Source organism: Arabidopsis lyrata, assembly GCF_000004255.2.
Source record: "Arabidopsis lyrata subsp. lyrata unplaced genomic scaffold ARALYscaffold_8, whole genome shotgun sequence".
Classification (NCBI taxonomy): Eukaryota; Viridiplantae; Streptophyta; class Magnoliopsida; order Brassicales; family Brassicaceae; genus Arabidopsis; species Arabidopsis lyrata.
In genome coordinates, this window is record NW_003302548.1 from 18,615,178 (window position 1) to 18,629,548 (window position 14,371).

The 14,371-nt window shown below is 37.5% G+C and overlaps 4 protein-coding genes and 1 non-coding gene across 8 annotated transcripts; 2 read left to right on the forward strand and 3 right to left on the reverse strand.

Annotated features, from left to right (window-relative positions):
- Positions 1-3,484: 3,484 nt before the first annotated feature.
- On the reverse strand, positions 3,485-6,794 carry LOC9302343 (transcription initiation factor TFIID subunit 15b). 4 transcript variants are annotated; one of them, XR_002332632.1, is made up of 8 exons: positions 6,524-6,794; positions 6,300-6,393; positions 5,565-6,201; positions 5,278-5,428; positions 5,119-5,197; positions 4,341-4,590; positions 4,125-4,179; positions 3,485-3,878 (listed from the first exon to the last, which is right to left on the reverse strand). XR_002332632.1 is itself a non-coding variant. In XM_021028512.1 (6 exons), the coding sequence occupies exons 1-6, from the start codon at positions 6,714-6,716 to the stop codon at positions 4,458-4,460; spliced, it is 1,287 nt and encodes a 428-aa protein (XP_020884171.1). In that variant the 5' UTR covers positions 6,717-6,794; the 3' UTR covers positions 3,943-4,457. The 4 variants fall into 4 exon arrangements, 1 of the variants encoding a protein (XP_020884171.1); XR_002332631.1 differs by having other exon boundaries at positions 3,485-3,887; XR_002332629.1 differs by lacking the exon at positions 3,485-3,878 and having other exon boundaries at positions 3,930-4,179.
- Positions 6,795-7,019: 225 nt separating this feature from the next.
- Positions 7,020-8,967, reverse strand: LOC9302344 (glucan endo-1,3-beta-glucosidase 9). Its single transcript, XM_002866224.2, is given in 3 exon segments — positions 7,020-7,109; positions 7,111-8,172; positions 8,550-8,967. Coding segments are annotated over 3 exon segments (1,434 nt in total). The 5' UTR covers positions 8,894-8,967; the 3' UTR covers positions 7,020-7,081.
- Positions 8,968-9,141: 174 nt separating this feature from the next.
- LOC9302345 (cinnamoyl-CoA reductase 1) lies at positions 9,142-10,862 on the forward strand. Its single transcript, XM_021028527.1, has 6 exons — positions 9,142-9,347; positions 9,437-9,609; positions 9,687-9,872; positions 9,960-10,122; positions 10,207-10,393; positions 10,542-10,862. Exons 1-6 carry the CDS (start codon positions 9,230-9,232, stop codon positions 10,684-10,686), a joined length of 972 nt encoding a protein of 323 aa, XP_020884186.1. The 5' UTR covers positions 9,142-9,229; the 3' UTR covers positions 10,687-10,862.
- Positions 10,863-10,951: 89 nt separating this feature from the next.
- On the forward strand, positions 10,952-11,033 carry TRNAS-CGA. The gene has a single exon. It is a non-coding gene; the product is annotated as a tRNA-Ser (tRNA).
- A 1,308-nt stretch (positions 11,034-12,341) lies between these two features.
- On the reverse strand, positions 12,342-13,320 carry LOC9300654 (protein LIGHT-DEPENDENT SHORT HYPOCOTYLS 5). The gene has a single exon (XM_002866225.2). It carries the CDS (start codon positions 13,096-13,098, stop codon positions 12,553-12,555), a length of 546 nt encoding a protein of 181 aa, XP_002866271.1. The 5' UTR covers positions 13,099-13,320; the 3' UTR covers positions 12,342-12,552.
- Between the last annotated feature and the right edge of the window lie 1,051 nt (positions 13,321-14,371).

Here is a 14,371-nt window from a genome sequence, read left to right on the forward strand (position 1 = left end):
GTCAGATAAATAACAGAATAACTGTTAACAAACGAATTCAAATGGATAAAATTTTCTTAAAATAAATATAAAACATTGGAAAGTTAACTCTTAAGTAGATTAAACGTGTTATGTCTGTTTTGGTTATATTTTTAACATGCAGATGGTATATAGCGGAATCATTTTCCAAAAGATGAAAATGCGAAAAAGTAATGAATCTTTCGAATGGTAAAAAAATAGCAGAAACACGTTTTAAAAATGTTAACGTGAACAAATGGTATACCATTCATCATGTATCTTAATGATATTTTTATAATGGTATATATGTTGACTAAAACGGCATCATACTATTGTATTTTACATCTTTGAGAAATATATCTCTGGTTTTATTGTAAGGCGACTTGAAAAAATAATTATTTCATAAAAAATAAATTGGGAATATACAAACTTGAGTATAAGACATTAAAAGAGTTATAAACACAATTTTAATATAATTATCTAAATTCCCTTCGAAGGATTTTTAGTACTCTTTCTAAAACTTCTAACACAATTTTGGAAAATTGGCCATTTGAAGAAGAGGGTGTCCGCATCAGTGATCAGGTTCATTAGAGAAAAAAAACAATTGAATTATCTCATTTAAATATTCTTTGACGTTAACACTTAACATACTTAGGATCCCTATACAGCATAGATACTAGACACGAACTCACGAAACATCTTTTCACAAAAAAGTTCATAGCAACATAAAACAGAACAACACCAAACAATACTAGTTAATATTCACGATAGTTAAACCAATATATATATATATATATATATATTGGCGGTAGTAATGATTATGGTAGAAAGATGTAAAATTGATGTGGCAACATAAGATGCTAGTATAAACAACGATTAGACTTCTCACGTTATGTGTGCCATCAGGCGAAATTAGGTTTGCAAATAAGGCAATTTTGGATCGAGATTGCTGCCTGAAACAGTCACCGTGAAAAATTGTTTCTCATTCACCTTTTTAAAAGAAAGGACACTAGGCGATTTTGGATCGAGATTACTGCCTGAAACAGTCACTGTAAAAAAACTGTTTCTCAAGAGCGGTTATGAGTTACGGCGTAACTGTAAAAAAACTGTTTCTCAAGAGCGGTTATGAGTTACGGCGTAACCCATAGCCGCTCTCTTCTTAAAAACGCATATTTTCATCAGTAGAGAATTCATTAAAAATATAACTTATACGATTTGTTTTGTGACACACCTTATAAGAACCATTTTTTTTCTCTAACAGAAAGGTATATATATACTCTTTGATTAAAATTAGATTTGTTATCTAATATGATTCAAAAATATATCTCCTATTTATATATATATTCATACTTTGATAAAATGAAAAGTATGTATGTTTATACTATGAGATATAGATAAAAATGAGAAACTAAAACAAAAATGTGGGAATATGACCACCGATTTCCTAGCTTTCATATTATTGTTTTTACAGTGTTAAGAATCACATGTAAGGTCAAATATGTCGGAAAATTATAATCTCACTTCATTCCTTAAATTTTGCTATACTCCTTTGCAATAAATGTGTTGCTCTACATTATATAGGATGAGTATTTTTATTTAGTCGATAAAAAAAAATGATGGATGAATTTAGAAGCAATAACATAAGGGACCGCCGGGACGTGCAAGGTACGGCGATGGTAGCTGGCTAACACAAACTCCCATGCATCTATTTCCACTCTCTCTATTTGTTTTACACAAGATTTATATTTCTTGAAGATTGGTTTTAAAAAATTTCTTACGTATTAAAATACATTTCATATATGTCTTTTTAGTTTTTTTAATTTTCACAATAATCATACACTCACCATTTTTCACATTAAAACACTTCTCTATAGCTGTAATTGTAAACCAACGAATTTATTTATTAATTCAAGTATCTTACATTTATATTTTTGTAGTTCACATTTCATTTACATCAATGTAGAATACATAGAAATAAATATTAATATTCATGAAATAAAAGCAAAAACTAGAAACCCATCTTTAATGAAATGGAGAGATTTTCATGAAATTTTGTTGTTGTGGACATATATCTATATCTTGTAAGTTGTAAATGATAACATTACAAAATAGTCACTACGTACTAATAAATTTTGACATAAAAGAGAAATGGAGATCCCACCTACGCCAAATATTGAATGCATCACCGCTTTTTACGTTCTTCCACATACTCAATTATTTTATGTATCTTTCTATCTTCCTACATTGTCACTAATCGATCATCAACACTTACTTTTTTACATTTTCACTAACCGGAGAGGCCGAGACTTGTGGCCCTGCTGAGTTTGCGTCGTAGGCAAACCAAAACTTTCGCTACGAAAACCCGGTATCGTATAAAATCCTATCTTACGCAGTCGCACAACACTATATATTTAGACGCAAATCATTGACATATAGTCCGACTTAGTGTACTATGGTCCACTTAACCTTATAAGTTATAAGTTATAATCGACGTTTATTATATGTAGTTTTAACTGAAAGGGCAATTCATAAATCTTAATGCATGTACGTAAATAATAAAGAAAGAAATCCATTTATTGTGGGTATGGGAATGCATTAAAAGTGCCGAATATATAAAAATTGGTACACTATTTTCGAAATATGTAGTTTGGGGACACTTGAGACTATAAATACAGCAATGTGATCCCAGGTGAAGCTCCTCTTTAAGTACCTAACTTTTCAACATATATATAACATACATTCAAAACACATATGTAGAGGAAGATGCATATCTATGGATTGGAATAGTAGAAAAATAGCTATAAAGCTCAGGAGGGATAGCGCCATGAATCACCAATACTGTAGGTTTTGTATATACATGCATGTAGATCTGTTGGCGCTATCCATCCTGAGTTCCATAGCTTCTTCTTGCTTATATGTGTATCCTACTTCATTCCGTTGAGCAACTTGTGTATACAAGAAACGGTAATGGGTAAGTACGTCCTTTGTATGTATTACACTTTAGTTTTATTATATAATAAGACGGGACTTATAAATGGAGTTCAAATCGTAAAGAAGTTGTGTCGAAAGTGAGAAAAAAATCACAGGTATGGTCAATTTGATCTTAAGCACACATGATTGATATAATCGTATCTGGATTTTACACATCTAAGCAGTTTGTTTTAGAGTTACATTGCTACAAGCCTTACAAGTTGAAAAGTTGTAAAGTTTATGCTGATTCTTATAGTCATTGCTACTCTTAGGTATATTATCCGATTTTGTACCCAATATGTGTGGGTGAGAGATGGTAAATAAGTAGCATCGCCATGTGCTAGTGGAGCCAGCCAGCGATTGAACTGGTGAATATGCAATGTTAGAAGATGCAATGTTAGAAGATAGATCTATGTCGTATTGAAAAGGGGCATCTTGAAGACCAATGCTAGAGGATTCCAAATTTCCAGGATTCTTTTTCTCGTCTCTCCACATTTTCTACATACAACCATTCAATAAAATGTTTTTGGGATTTTTGGCATCAATCATTTCTGTTGATGTATTAGACTTGCATTTGGAAGTTTCTGTACACGGAAACATCCAAAAATGGCTTGGTTTTTTCTTTTTTTACATGAATGAAGACATAAAATTTCATTACAGGGAACACCCTCAACGGCACAACCAAAAATCATTGGTCGCAAACACATCTAGACTTTTACGAGACACATTCTCTTTAGTCTTTGGGATCTAGATTGAACGATGATCACCTTGTCTTTTATCCAAAAAAAAGGCCACTCATGAGAACCTAACTAAAAGCCTCAGCGAGTATGTTGGCAATCAAGTTAATCTTTGAAATGTCACTGCAGACTTCAGAACAACTGATCAGACGAGTGCCTAGCCATCCCCCACTCCTGCCATTTCTTGTGGAACATATGCTGCTTTAAAAGGAAGTTTGAGAGAAAAAAAAAAAAAAAAGATACTAACTCCGATAATTGTGAAGGGAAGTGAGTTTGCCTAAATGAATGCATACACAATACAACATGGAAACATATGACTGGTTTTGTTTGTCTTGAACAGAGTCAAAAAATAAGAAGAAGAGAAGCAATAAAGGGACTTCTGGTTCAGCAGAAAGAAGTAATCAAGATGAATGCACTCACCTGAAATCATCATAGCACCAATTTGTAATGCATTTTGCAGTTAAATGTCAGCTTCCTTCAATAAAAAAACAAAAACAAACATTTCACATTGTGAAAAAACAAACTAAAAGAAGGATAAACCGCAGATGCATAAATAATAGATCCCCAAAGAAACAGAACAAGTAGGGAGAAAAAAAGGGGTAATTTTGCTCAAGGTCAAAGTGAACAAAAACCTACCTTTTTTTTTTGTATCTCCAATATGATGACTCATAGAACATTTTACTAAAATTCCCCCCTCAACACACAAAACTCTTAGAACACATAATAGCTGATTCACTGATTCCTCTCTTTCTCTCAATATGGACGAGACCGGTTTCCCCCATGATGGTTTCTGTCTGGCCCTGAACCATAGTTATCTCTTCTTCTGTCTCCCCCACCACCACCATAGCCACCCCCTCCTCCTCCTCCTCCTCCTCTACCACCGCCTCTGCGCCATTCACAACAAAGACCACATTATTACATCAGACAAAGACCATCTAATTAAAACCAGCTTACTACTGAAGATGAAGTGTCTCAAACATAACAAAGGCGAGTCATCAAAAAAGCACGAAAAACCAGCTAATAATGCAACTTCTATGGGGAATTACTAGGAGCTTATAAGAAACATGGACAAAAACTTTACTCTTCACAATCAAAAGAAACCACAGCTAAATGTTAGAAGATATGTTTAACTACATAGATTTAATTCCTATGGCATGAACATAGACCTAAGGCATAATTTCATGACATAACAAACTTCCCTACCCTTTATGTCATAGATGAGTGTACAAAGCAGATCCCAAGTAGGAAACAAGTCCCATACAGTCTCTACAAACTTAGCATACCAAAAACTCATTCCCTCATCAAAATTATACAGCTAAAAGCCTAAAATAACTAGAGTAGAAACCTATAAGGTGGAGTAGTGGTGACAGCTAAATGGTAACAAAAAAATGTAAAGTGCTGATAAAAGATCTACCTCTGGTCAAAGGTAGGAGCACGGGGCGCAGACTTCGCTGCCATCGTTACACTAATTTTGTTCCCCCTCATTTCGTAATCTACAAAACAATCAACCACCATTCACCAAACAGAACTTTTAAACAATTTGAAAGCTAAACAGCAATTCCATAGTACATACTGTTGAAAAAGCCGCCTGCAGAGTGTGCAGCGCTAGGATCTTCATAGGCCAGACAGGCGTCACCTTTATTGTTACCCTTCTCATCAGTGTAAATCTTAATATTATAGGGCCACTGATCTTTGTAACCCCGCTTTTGCTTAATTCTTCCAACCTATAATAGATCCAACAGGAAATACACACCCAATCAGCACGCCAATAAACATGTACATTAACAAGAATTTATGGCAACGCAAAAGCTTATCCCAAGATGTAAAAAAACAACAGAAGTAAAAGACCAGTGTTATTACTTGGCCAATGCCACCAAAGAGATCCTTGAGTTCATCAGTAGTCACATCCAGAGGTAAATTAGAGATGTATATTCTAGCATTATCACAAGTATCATCACATTCCGCATCGCACTGCTTGACTTCAGTGCCTACATCTTCATAACTAGCTTCCTGCCGTCGAGGAGCACTACCCCCATCATAGCCGCCACCCCTACTACCCCGACCACCAGTGCTTGGTGCATCACCGCCATAACCTCCTCTTGGAGCACCATATGACGGGGGGCCACCAGAATAGCTTGGAGGCGGGGGCACAGCTTCCATTCCATAACCAGAGGGTGGAGGATAACTTCCAGAACCATCGTAGGATGGAATAGCTGCAGGAGGAGGAGCCTGACCATAGGAACCATTTTCCCTCTGTTGACTACCACTACCATAGCTACCACCACTCCTACTTCCACCATCATATCTACTACTCTCATAGCTCCTACCACTATCGTTTCTACCTCCACGACCACCCCCACGATCACTGGCACCTCCACCTCGGCTATATCCACTACTGCCACGATCTCCAGCACCAGAACCAGCACCAGTACCAGAAGGAGCAGGTGCACCACACTTGTTACATTCAACTCTCCTTGCAAAGTTCACGTTCCCACAACTATACAAACAGTTTCGAGAGTAAACAACTTCAAAACATAATTCCCGAGAGCTAATCAAATTTCATTACATATGCACTAAATAATATGCAATCATTACCTAGGGTTGGGACAACGCCAATCTCCATCTCTGCCGCCGCCACCACTTCCTCTTCCACCGCGATCACCTCCTTGATATCCACCACCGCCACCACCTGAATCAGATCGAATCATCGAAATAGTTAGAAAATAAAGATTTAACAAAAGCAGATAAGCAAGGAATGGAGAAATCTAAAGAATCGTAAGGGTATATTAATCAGATCTGGAACAATCTATAACACAAACCTCGATTTCCTCTACCACTACCACCGCCACCGCCATAACCACCGCGTCCGCCGTAACCGCCACCGCCAGAGACACCACGCCCTCCATATCCAGCATCACCACCTCCATAACCTCCACCTCCGCCGTAACCATCACCACCGTACGACGGGATAGGCGCACCTCCGCCGCCGTCTTGATTGTACATCCCAGCCATGACCTAGGGTTTGCGATAAAACAGACCCAAAACTTCTTAACGAATTGTGTGAGACCCTTTTTTAGACGTTAAATAAAAATCTCGCTGTATTTATATTTTTCTCATAAATTAGTGGACTTTCCTTTTTATTGCATTTATCTTAAATATTAAATTCTTACATCTTTATCTTTTACCGACCGGTTTCCCAAAATAACTGGACTTGCTTTTTTTATCATAAGACGACGTGGTTCTAAAGGCCCATAATCATCCAACCTTATCGAAGGCCCAGCCCAATAGCAGTTTTTTTTTTACGTAGCCCAATAACAGTTTCAAATTTGAGAGAAATTAGAGGCAAAATCCACCAAAATTTTGCTATAACTACAACTTTAAAAGAGTCCAGACAGTAGGAACAATGAGGAGAGGCCACCTCTGAAAGAAAGTAGGAATTTGCGAAGCTGAATGAGAAGTGTCAAGTTGAATCGAGAACCTGCAATTATCCTCAGAAGGATCAACGGTAGTGATCAAACCAAGTCCACCAAAGTTGCAGCTTTCTGCACTGTGATCATTTTGCTGATACAAGCTATTGAACGCGTATGACACGTTGCCTGGCCATCTGATGCCGGAACACGACCCGCCAGGAAGTATCGATGTGCAGTCCGCGACAGCACAAGCTTCTAATGCTCTTGCTGACGCGTTTGACAAGTCCTTGTTATTGTTCACCACACACCACTTAGGAGGAAGGTACTGAACATTCTGCGCGTTTCCCACTTTCTTCGGGTTATGGCTGAAATTGAAATTGTATTTGGCTTGACCATCGAATGTGAACACTCCCCAGTGCCTCTCAAAGTTCCCAGAAGATAAGTTTCTCTGATCTTCGTCCAACAGGCTTTCAATGTAGGTTTCAACGGGAGGGCGCGGGAGAGAACCCGTCTTTTTCTCCAAGTGACCCATCAGTCCTTTGAAGAACGTCTCAGCAGTCGGTGATGTGGCATTTGCTGCTCCATCTGTAGGCCAACCGATCTTTGACACAACGATATCCACCTCTGAGAACCCAATTGTGGACAATGCAGAGACAAGTATGTCGTAGCTCAGATCAAAGCTGTTTCTGTAGGTTTTACGCCCATCTTTGTGAGCCTGTGCTGTTTGTTTGAAGAGGCTAAAGTCGAGAGAGATGTTCTTGTTCTGGTGAAAGCTTAGGAAAGGAGATATTGTGACAAAAAAAGGAGAGTGATGCTTTGTGAGAAAGGAGAGGAGTTCGATCATCGTCTTGTTGAGGTCAGCCCTAAAGTGTCCTGATGAAGGTCGACCGGATTCAGAAAGAAAGGAGTCAAAGCTTGAGGGGACTACAACCTTGACGACATTTGCCAAGCTCGCCTTTGCTAAAGCATTTTGGATGTTCATAGCTGCTCCAATGACAAAAGGCCTATACTGATTGCCATAGCTCTGGAGAAATGGCTCATCTCCAACTGCTACGTACCTGAAAATCAATTCAAGTGAGAAACAATTCTTTTCTCTAATGATATAGTTCACAATAAGAAGATTGACAATTTGGCATTGAAACAATCCGACTCATCAAATTCTATAAGTTAAAAACACATGCACCAAGATTGCCATTGAAAATAATGTGTTTCTCAATGTAAGTTTCAAAACATTGTGAGGAAATCTCATTCCACTTTTATGCAGCTGCTTGTAAATTCTCTGTGAAACTGAAAGATACTAACTTTGACAAAACCCACAAGATACAAAGCCTAATCGTGGGAAAAACACTACAAAACAAGAAATTGATCTAAAGAGGAAACTTCCAGCTTCAAATCTAGAATCTAGATAAACGGAAGAGAAGGAGAAAGAAGATACTCGATTCGAACTCTGTTTCCGCCGTTGAAGTAACGAGTGACATTGTCATGGACCCAGCTCTCTGCTACCTTTACGGATGCATTCAAGCTCTTGAGCATCGAATTTTGGATTCCGACAGTGACCCCGATATTAGAACCAGAGAGAGCTCGGAGAACTTTTGGGTCGGCATCGAAGAGCTTCACTTTGGCAATGCCGTTGGATTTCAGAAGCTCTACAACCTTTGAAGGAGGAAGAGGGTGCGACGCCTCCGTCCCCCAGTTTACGCCGAATGCTACGACGATTGTTCCCGACAAGCTCAACTCCACCGTCACGGCGAGGAGGAGGAGAAACAGCCGACGAGCCATCAAATCCAGTGAATCTTCTCGTTCCACGATAATGTCGGACCGAAAAATTCAATGTTAAAAATAAAAGACTGCGTGCCGTTTCACGACTCAGCATCCCACTGTTATCTGTCTGCCAAAGACGACATGGTGTTTAAAATTGGGCTTTATCTTACTATTTGGGCTTCACATCCATCATCACGCATAAACGAATCATCTCTGCCTGATTCCATTTTGGCCACGTGGGATCATCTCGAGTTTCAGACAGCCACACAGAGAGAGAGTGTAGTAGTGTTTGTCTGAAATAGAATTTTTTTGAAACTTAGAGAGAGAGACAGAGCTCTAATTGATCAATCATCAATGTCGACGGAACGAGAAGTAGTCTGTGTCACCGGCGCCAGTGGCTGCATCGGCTCGTGGCTGGTCCATCTGCTCCTCCATCGCGGCTACTCCGTCCACGCCACCGTGAAAAACCTCCGTAATCTTTACAAATTCCTCTATTCGATTACGCCTCCGGTTACCATATCTCCTCCTAATTGCCTTACATATATCAAATCTGTGTTGCAGAGGATGAGAAAGAAACGAAACATCTAGAAGCTCTTGAAGGTGCTGCCACACGCCTCCATCTTTTCGAGATGGATCTCCTACAATACGACACCGTTTCCGCCGCCGTCAATGGATGCTCCGGCGTATTCCACCTCGCATCGCCCTGTATCGTCGATGAAGTCCAAGATCCCCAGGTTCTTATATCCACTCCCAAAATCTTAGCTTTTAAAAGGACCAATAGTGAATTTGATCACTTCATATGTGTTCACAGAAGCAACTACTTGACCCTGCGGTTAAAGGGACCATAAATGTACTGACTGCGGCGAAAGAAGCCGGTGTTAAGAGGGTTGTTGTGACGTCTTCGATATCTGCCATAACTCCAAGTCCCAACTGGCCAGCCGATAAGATCAAGAATGAGGAATGTTGGGCTGATCAAGACTACTGCAAGCAAAATGGAGTATGTATTCTTTAATTTAAGATTTACTACAAACATCTTCTTGATTATCTTCTTATAGATGATGTGTGATTCTTGTGTTGTTGGTAGTTATGGTATCCACTGTCGAAGACTCTTGCTGAGAAGGCAGCTTGGGAATTTGCAGAGCAGAAGGGATTGGATGTGGTTGTGGTGAATCCAGGCACCGTCATGGGGCCTGTGATTCCGCCATCTATAAACGCTAGCATGCTCATGCTTCTACGCCTTCTTCAGGGTATATTCTTCTCTATGAATGCTGATTGAATTTGTCTTAAGCTCTTTGGAACATCTTAGAATTTGCTTAGACGTGAATGCTTAGGGTGCACGGAGACATACGAGAACTTCTTCATGGGGTCTGTGCATTTCAAGGATGTGGCCTTAGCTCATATTCTTGTCTACGAGAATCCATCTGCGAAAGGAAGGCATCTGTGCGTCGAGGCCATCTCTCACTACGGTGATTTTGTAGCCAAAGTTGCTGAGCTCTATCCCAATTACAGTGTCCCCAAGTAAGACACAAACTCTCTTATCAAACACATCATAAATATATATATATATATATATATATATATATATATATATATATATATATATAGAGAGAGAGAGAGAGAGAGAGAGGGAGAGATTTTAATAACTTGAATTGAAAAAATCTCTTAGGTTACCGAGAGAGACTCAACTAGGATTACTTCGAGCTAAGAATGCAGCCAAGAAGCTGATGGAATTGGGGTTAGAGTTCAGTTCCATGGAGGACATCATCAAGGAAGGTGTGGAGAGTCTTAAAAGCAAAGGATTTATCTCTTAAATTATCTGCTTACTTTAGCAATGAACAAAATTTACGGAGGCAACCAGAATCATTTCATATGATATACGATTTACGCTTTTGTAAAAAATAAGCTAGCCTATGTTATGGACATCCAACTAATTTTTATCATGGTGTGAAATGTGAATAATATAGATAATCTCTCTAAGATTCTTAAATATGAGAGTGCTTAATGTTTCTGTCATTTTGTGTTTTAGGTGTTTTATTTTGCGGCTATCTTAATTTAGTGTGATATTTGTATCGAAATGTCAATATGTCCGAGTGGTTAAGGAGACAGACTCGAAATCTGTTGGGCTTTGCCTGCGCAGGTTCGAATCCTGCTGTTGACGATCCTATTTTGTTTTCTTTTACCATTTTCCTTTTATACACACGTTTATGTCTTACTCATTTATGATTTGCTTTAATTACCTCCCAGGATAATTTTAGCATTTTTTTGAAAAAAATAGCATTGTTTTTTATTTTATAATGTTTGTTGAATTTAAAATAAAATTTCTATAGTTTTCTTAATAACAAAAATATATTTAAGTTTTATTTTCTGTTATGATCAATTATCAACTATAAGAATTTTCAAAATCAGTCTCTTTCTTTTGCAAATAAATGATTAAAATTTCAGCATGGTTAAGATTTCAGCCTACCATCTTACTAATTTGCAAGTTCCAAAGCAGTATCACTGGATTTGAAGATCATGTAATCATTTCTACCAGCCTTTGTTAATTAGCTAGCTGTTTCTTATTGTTAAGAAGTGCTTTGCCTTTGAGTTTCAGATTTCATGAAATGATGAAGATATATGTATTGGACTATTGGTTACCAAGAGAATTAATGCTTGGTTGGTCACTAGTCCTTTTCAAATTTGCACTTGTATGATTAATCAAGACCACCCACTATTATTTGTTGTTATTGCTATTTCTAAGATAAATGAATTCTTGAGCTTGTACCATTATTCCTCTTTTGTTAGTTTGTTTCTATTTGTAAGTTCATATCACTAATCTTTTTCACTCATGTAAATGCAAAAACAAAAACAAAAAAAAATAGTCCCCATTTCTACGCCTACCAAATGTATAAAAAGTATTCTAAATCGAAACAATCGAAGGGAGCTAATTGAGTGGTTGAATATGTAAAGAAGAACATGAAATAAAGTGAAAGTAAGAAGATGATCATCATCGTTTTTTTTTCTTTTTCTTTCGATGTTGATCATCATTCCTAAAGCTTTTAAAAGAAAGCACCTGAAGATTTATGACTTTTCAGAGAAATCACGACTCACGTGAGACCCGAGACTTGGCACATCCACACATCACCATTAAAAAAAGAGGGTTATAGAGCAGCCCCAATGGAGGGTTATAGATGGGTTTCTCAGGAATTAAAAAATTGAAAAAAAGAAAACAGTGAAGAAAAAGAGAGTCTCATAGAGAGATAGTTTCTTTAGAGAGAGTCCGTGAGAAACAGTTGAGAAACTTCTCAACTGACTTGTCATTATCTGATTGGTTTATACTTTTGAGAAAAAATAAATTTTAATTAGATAATATTATTGCATTAAAATATCATTAAATCAAATATAAGAATCTGATTTTTAGAGATTCACCGTTGGTGATGCTATATATTACTGATGTATCTATATATCAATCACGGTGAAAAATAAATGAATGGAAGATTTTAAATATATTAAGATCTCATCTTACTAATAATCGGTGATCGTCTTTTCCATCTATATAAATTGCAATTTACATCTCGAATAATTAATTACACGAAATATATAATCTATAAATACGAATTTTAGAAAGTAAAGAACTCAAGAATTACTATACCGTAATTCTTTTAAGATCTTAGCGTCGCGTATCTCGATATTCTCGATTATACCGTAGTTGCAGTGGTTACGACCAAAGCAGCACCACTTCCTCCGGCGTCGTCTCCATCACCGGCGATTGGAGTTGCTGTGGCTGTATGAGGTCGTTTCCGTTTCTTCTTGTCGTAAGGAATCCCTCGAGCCTTAGCCTGAGTTTGACGGACCTCCTTAAGATAGATCCTAACAGCTTTGGCAGCGAAAGGGTTTGACTCAGGAAGACCACCGCCGATTTCCTCGAAAGCAGCCCTAAGACGGCCAATGAGAGCGTCGAGGCTTCCCCAAGCTTGCTTGAGAGGGCAAGTGCACTGAGACGGTGGGTTAGGTTGTCCGAAGAAGGGACAAGCCGTGGCATGGACTTTGGTCTTACCAAACTGGTCGAGGTACTTAAGGAACTCAAGGACGTGTGCGCCACTACAACGAGACAGATTCAGAGGTGGCTTGTGGTTCCTTAGATACTGAAGGAAAGTGTTCCAGTCTCGCCTCTTTTGTGACTCGTACCGGCTTGGGGATGAGGAGGAACTAGCCGCTGCTTTGGCTGCGGTTTCTCCCTCCATGTTTGATCCTGACGTTCTTTAGATATTAGGGTTCTTGATTTTATTATAAGTCTTTGTGTGTGTGTGGATGGATCGTGTGCCTGAAAGAGAGGAGAGAGAGAGAGGAAGAGTTTATGTTCAGTCACAACTCACACGTCAGAAGCTACAAGTTGGATTTGATTATTCATATTGTAGTTTCTCACTTTTTTTACGTCCCATCATAATATTTATTTACCTGGGAAACAAGAAAATAAATAAGAGAAAATGGAAAACGAGATACAACTAATTTCTGATTAGACTAGCTTTCACTTTGATTGCTTTAAATGATTTTGTTTTTGTTTTTTTTTTTGTTTTGGGTCGTTTTGTTAAGTAAAGAATCACATCTATTTTATATTTGAATCCAGAAATAGTAGTAACGGCGTTAAGGACATATTTTTCATGAAGTGTATAGTAGTAGTATTATGATTAAGGGAAGTCATCAAGTTAACGACGTTAAGGTGATTATCATTCAAAAGCTACATAGTATAATTTATATATCCCGCGATTCATTGGATTTAATCATTTATACGTACATAACTTTATATATCTCTTGTTGATACATCAAATCATATCAATGGATCGTCGGTCCAATATTTATTCCATTATAGGAAATGCAACTTTGTCCCTTTCAGTTTCATGGAAACTCGTTAATTTCTTTGTCATGTTCACTCATCGAAGATTATACCAAAGAGTCTAGTTAAATGTACAAGCTCCTTTATTAGTGCTCTATTGACGGCGAATATAATTTCTTGTTTATTTATTTTCTTTAATGATTTATCGTTTTCGTTGTGTCTTAATCTAAAAAGAGTATCAATATTCACACTTATTAAATTATTTAACAATTAAACTCATGATAAATGAACCACCAACTACCATATAGAGAGACTCAAAGATTATGCAAGCTAAATTCTCAGTTTATATCTATCAGTCTTTCAACTAAACATTCTATATGATTGTTGCGATAAGAATAAAATGGTACAATTAGGTCCACAATTTGAGGAAATCATGGAATCGCCATATGGTTTGGTAATATATATGCAAGTTTTTCAAATATATATATACTTATTGCGATGGAATTGATAAAATAGAAAAATGAAAAAGAGAAAAGAAATAGTGAGGAGTTGGTAGTGGGTCAAGAATCAATGAAGAAAGGTGTTGGCCATTGATTTCTAATAATCTAATCCACGCAATTTCATCACTCAATCGATCGCCATTTACTTAACATTCTTTATAATGTTTAGTGCTTAGTCTCATA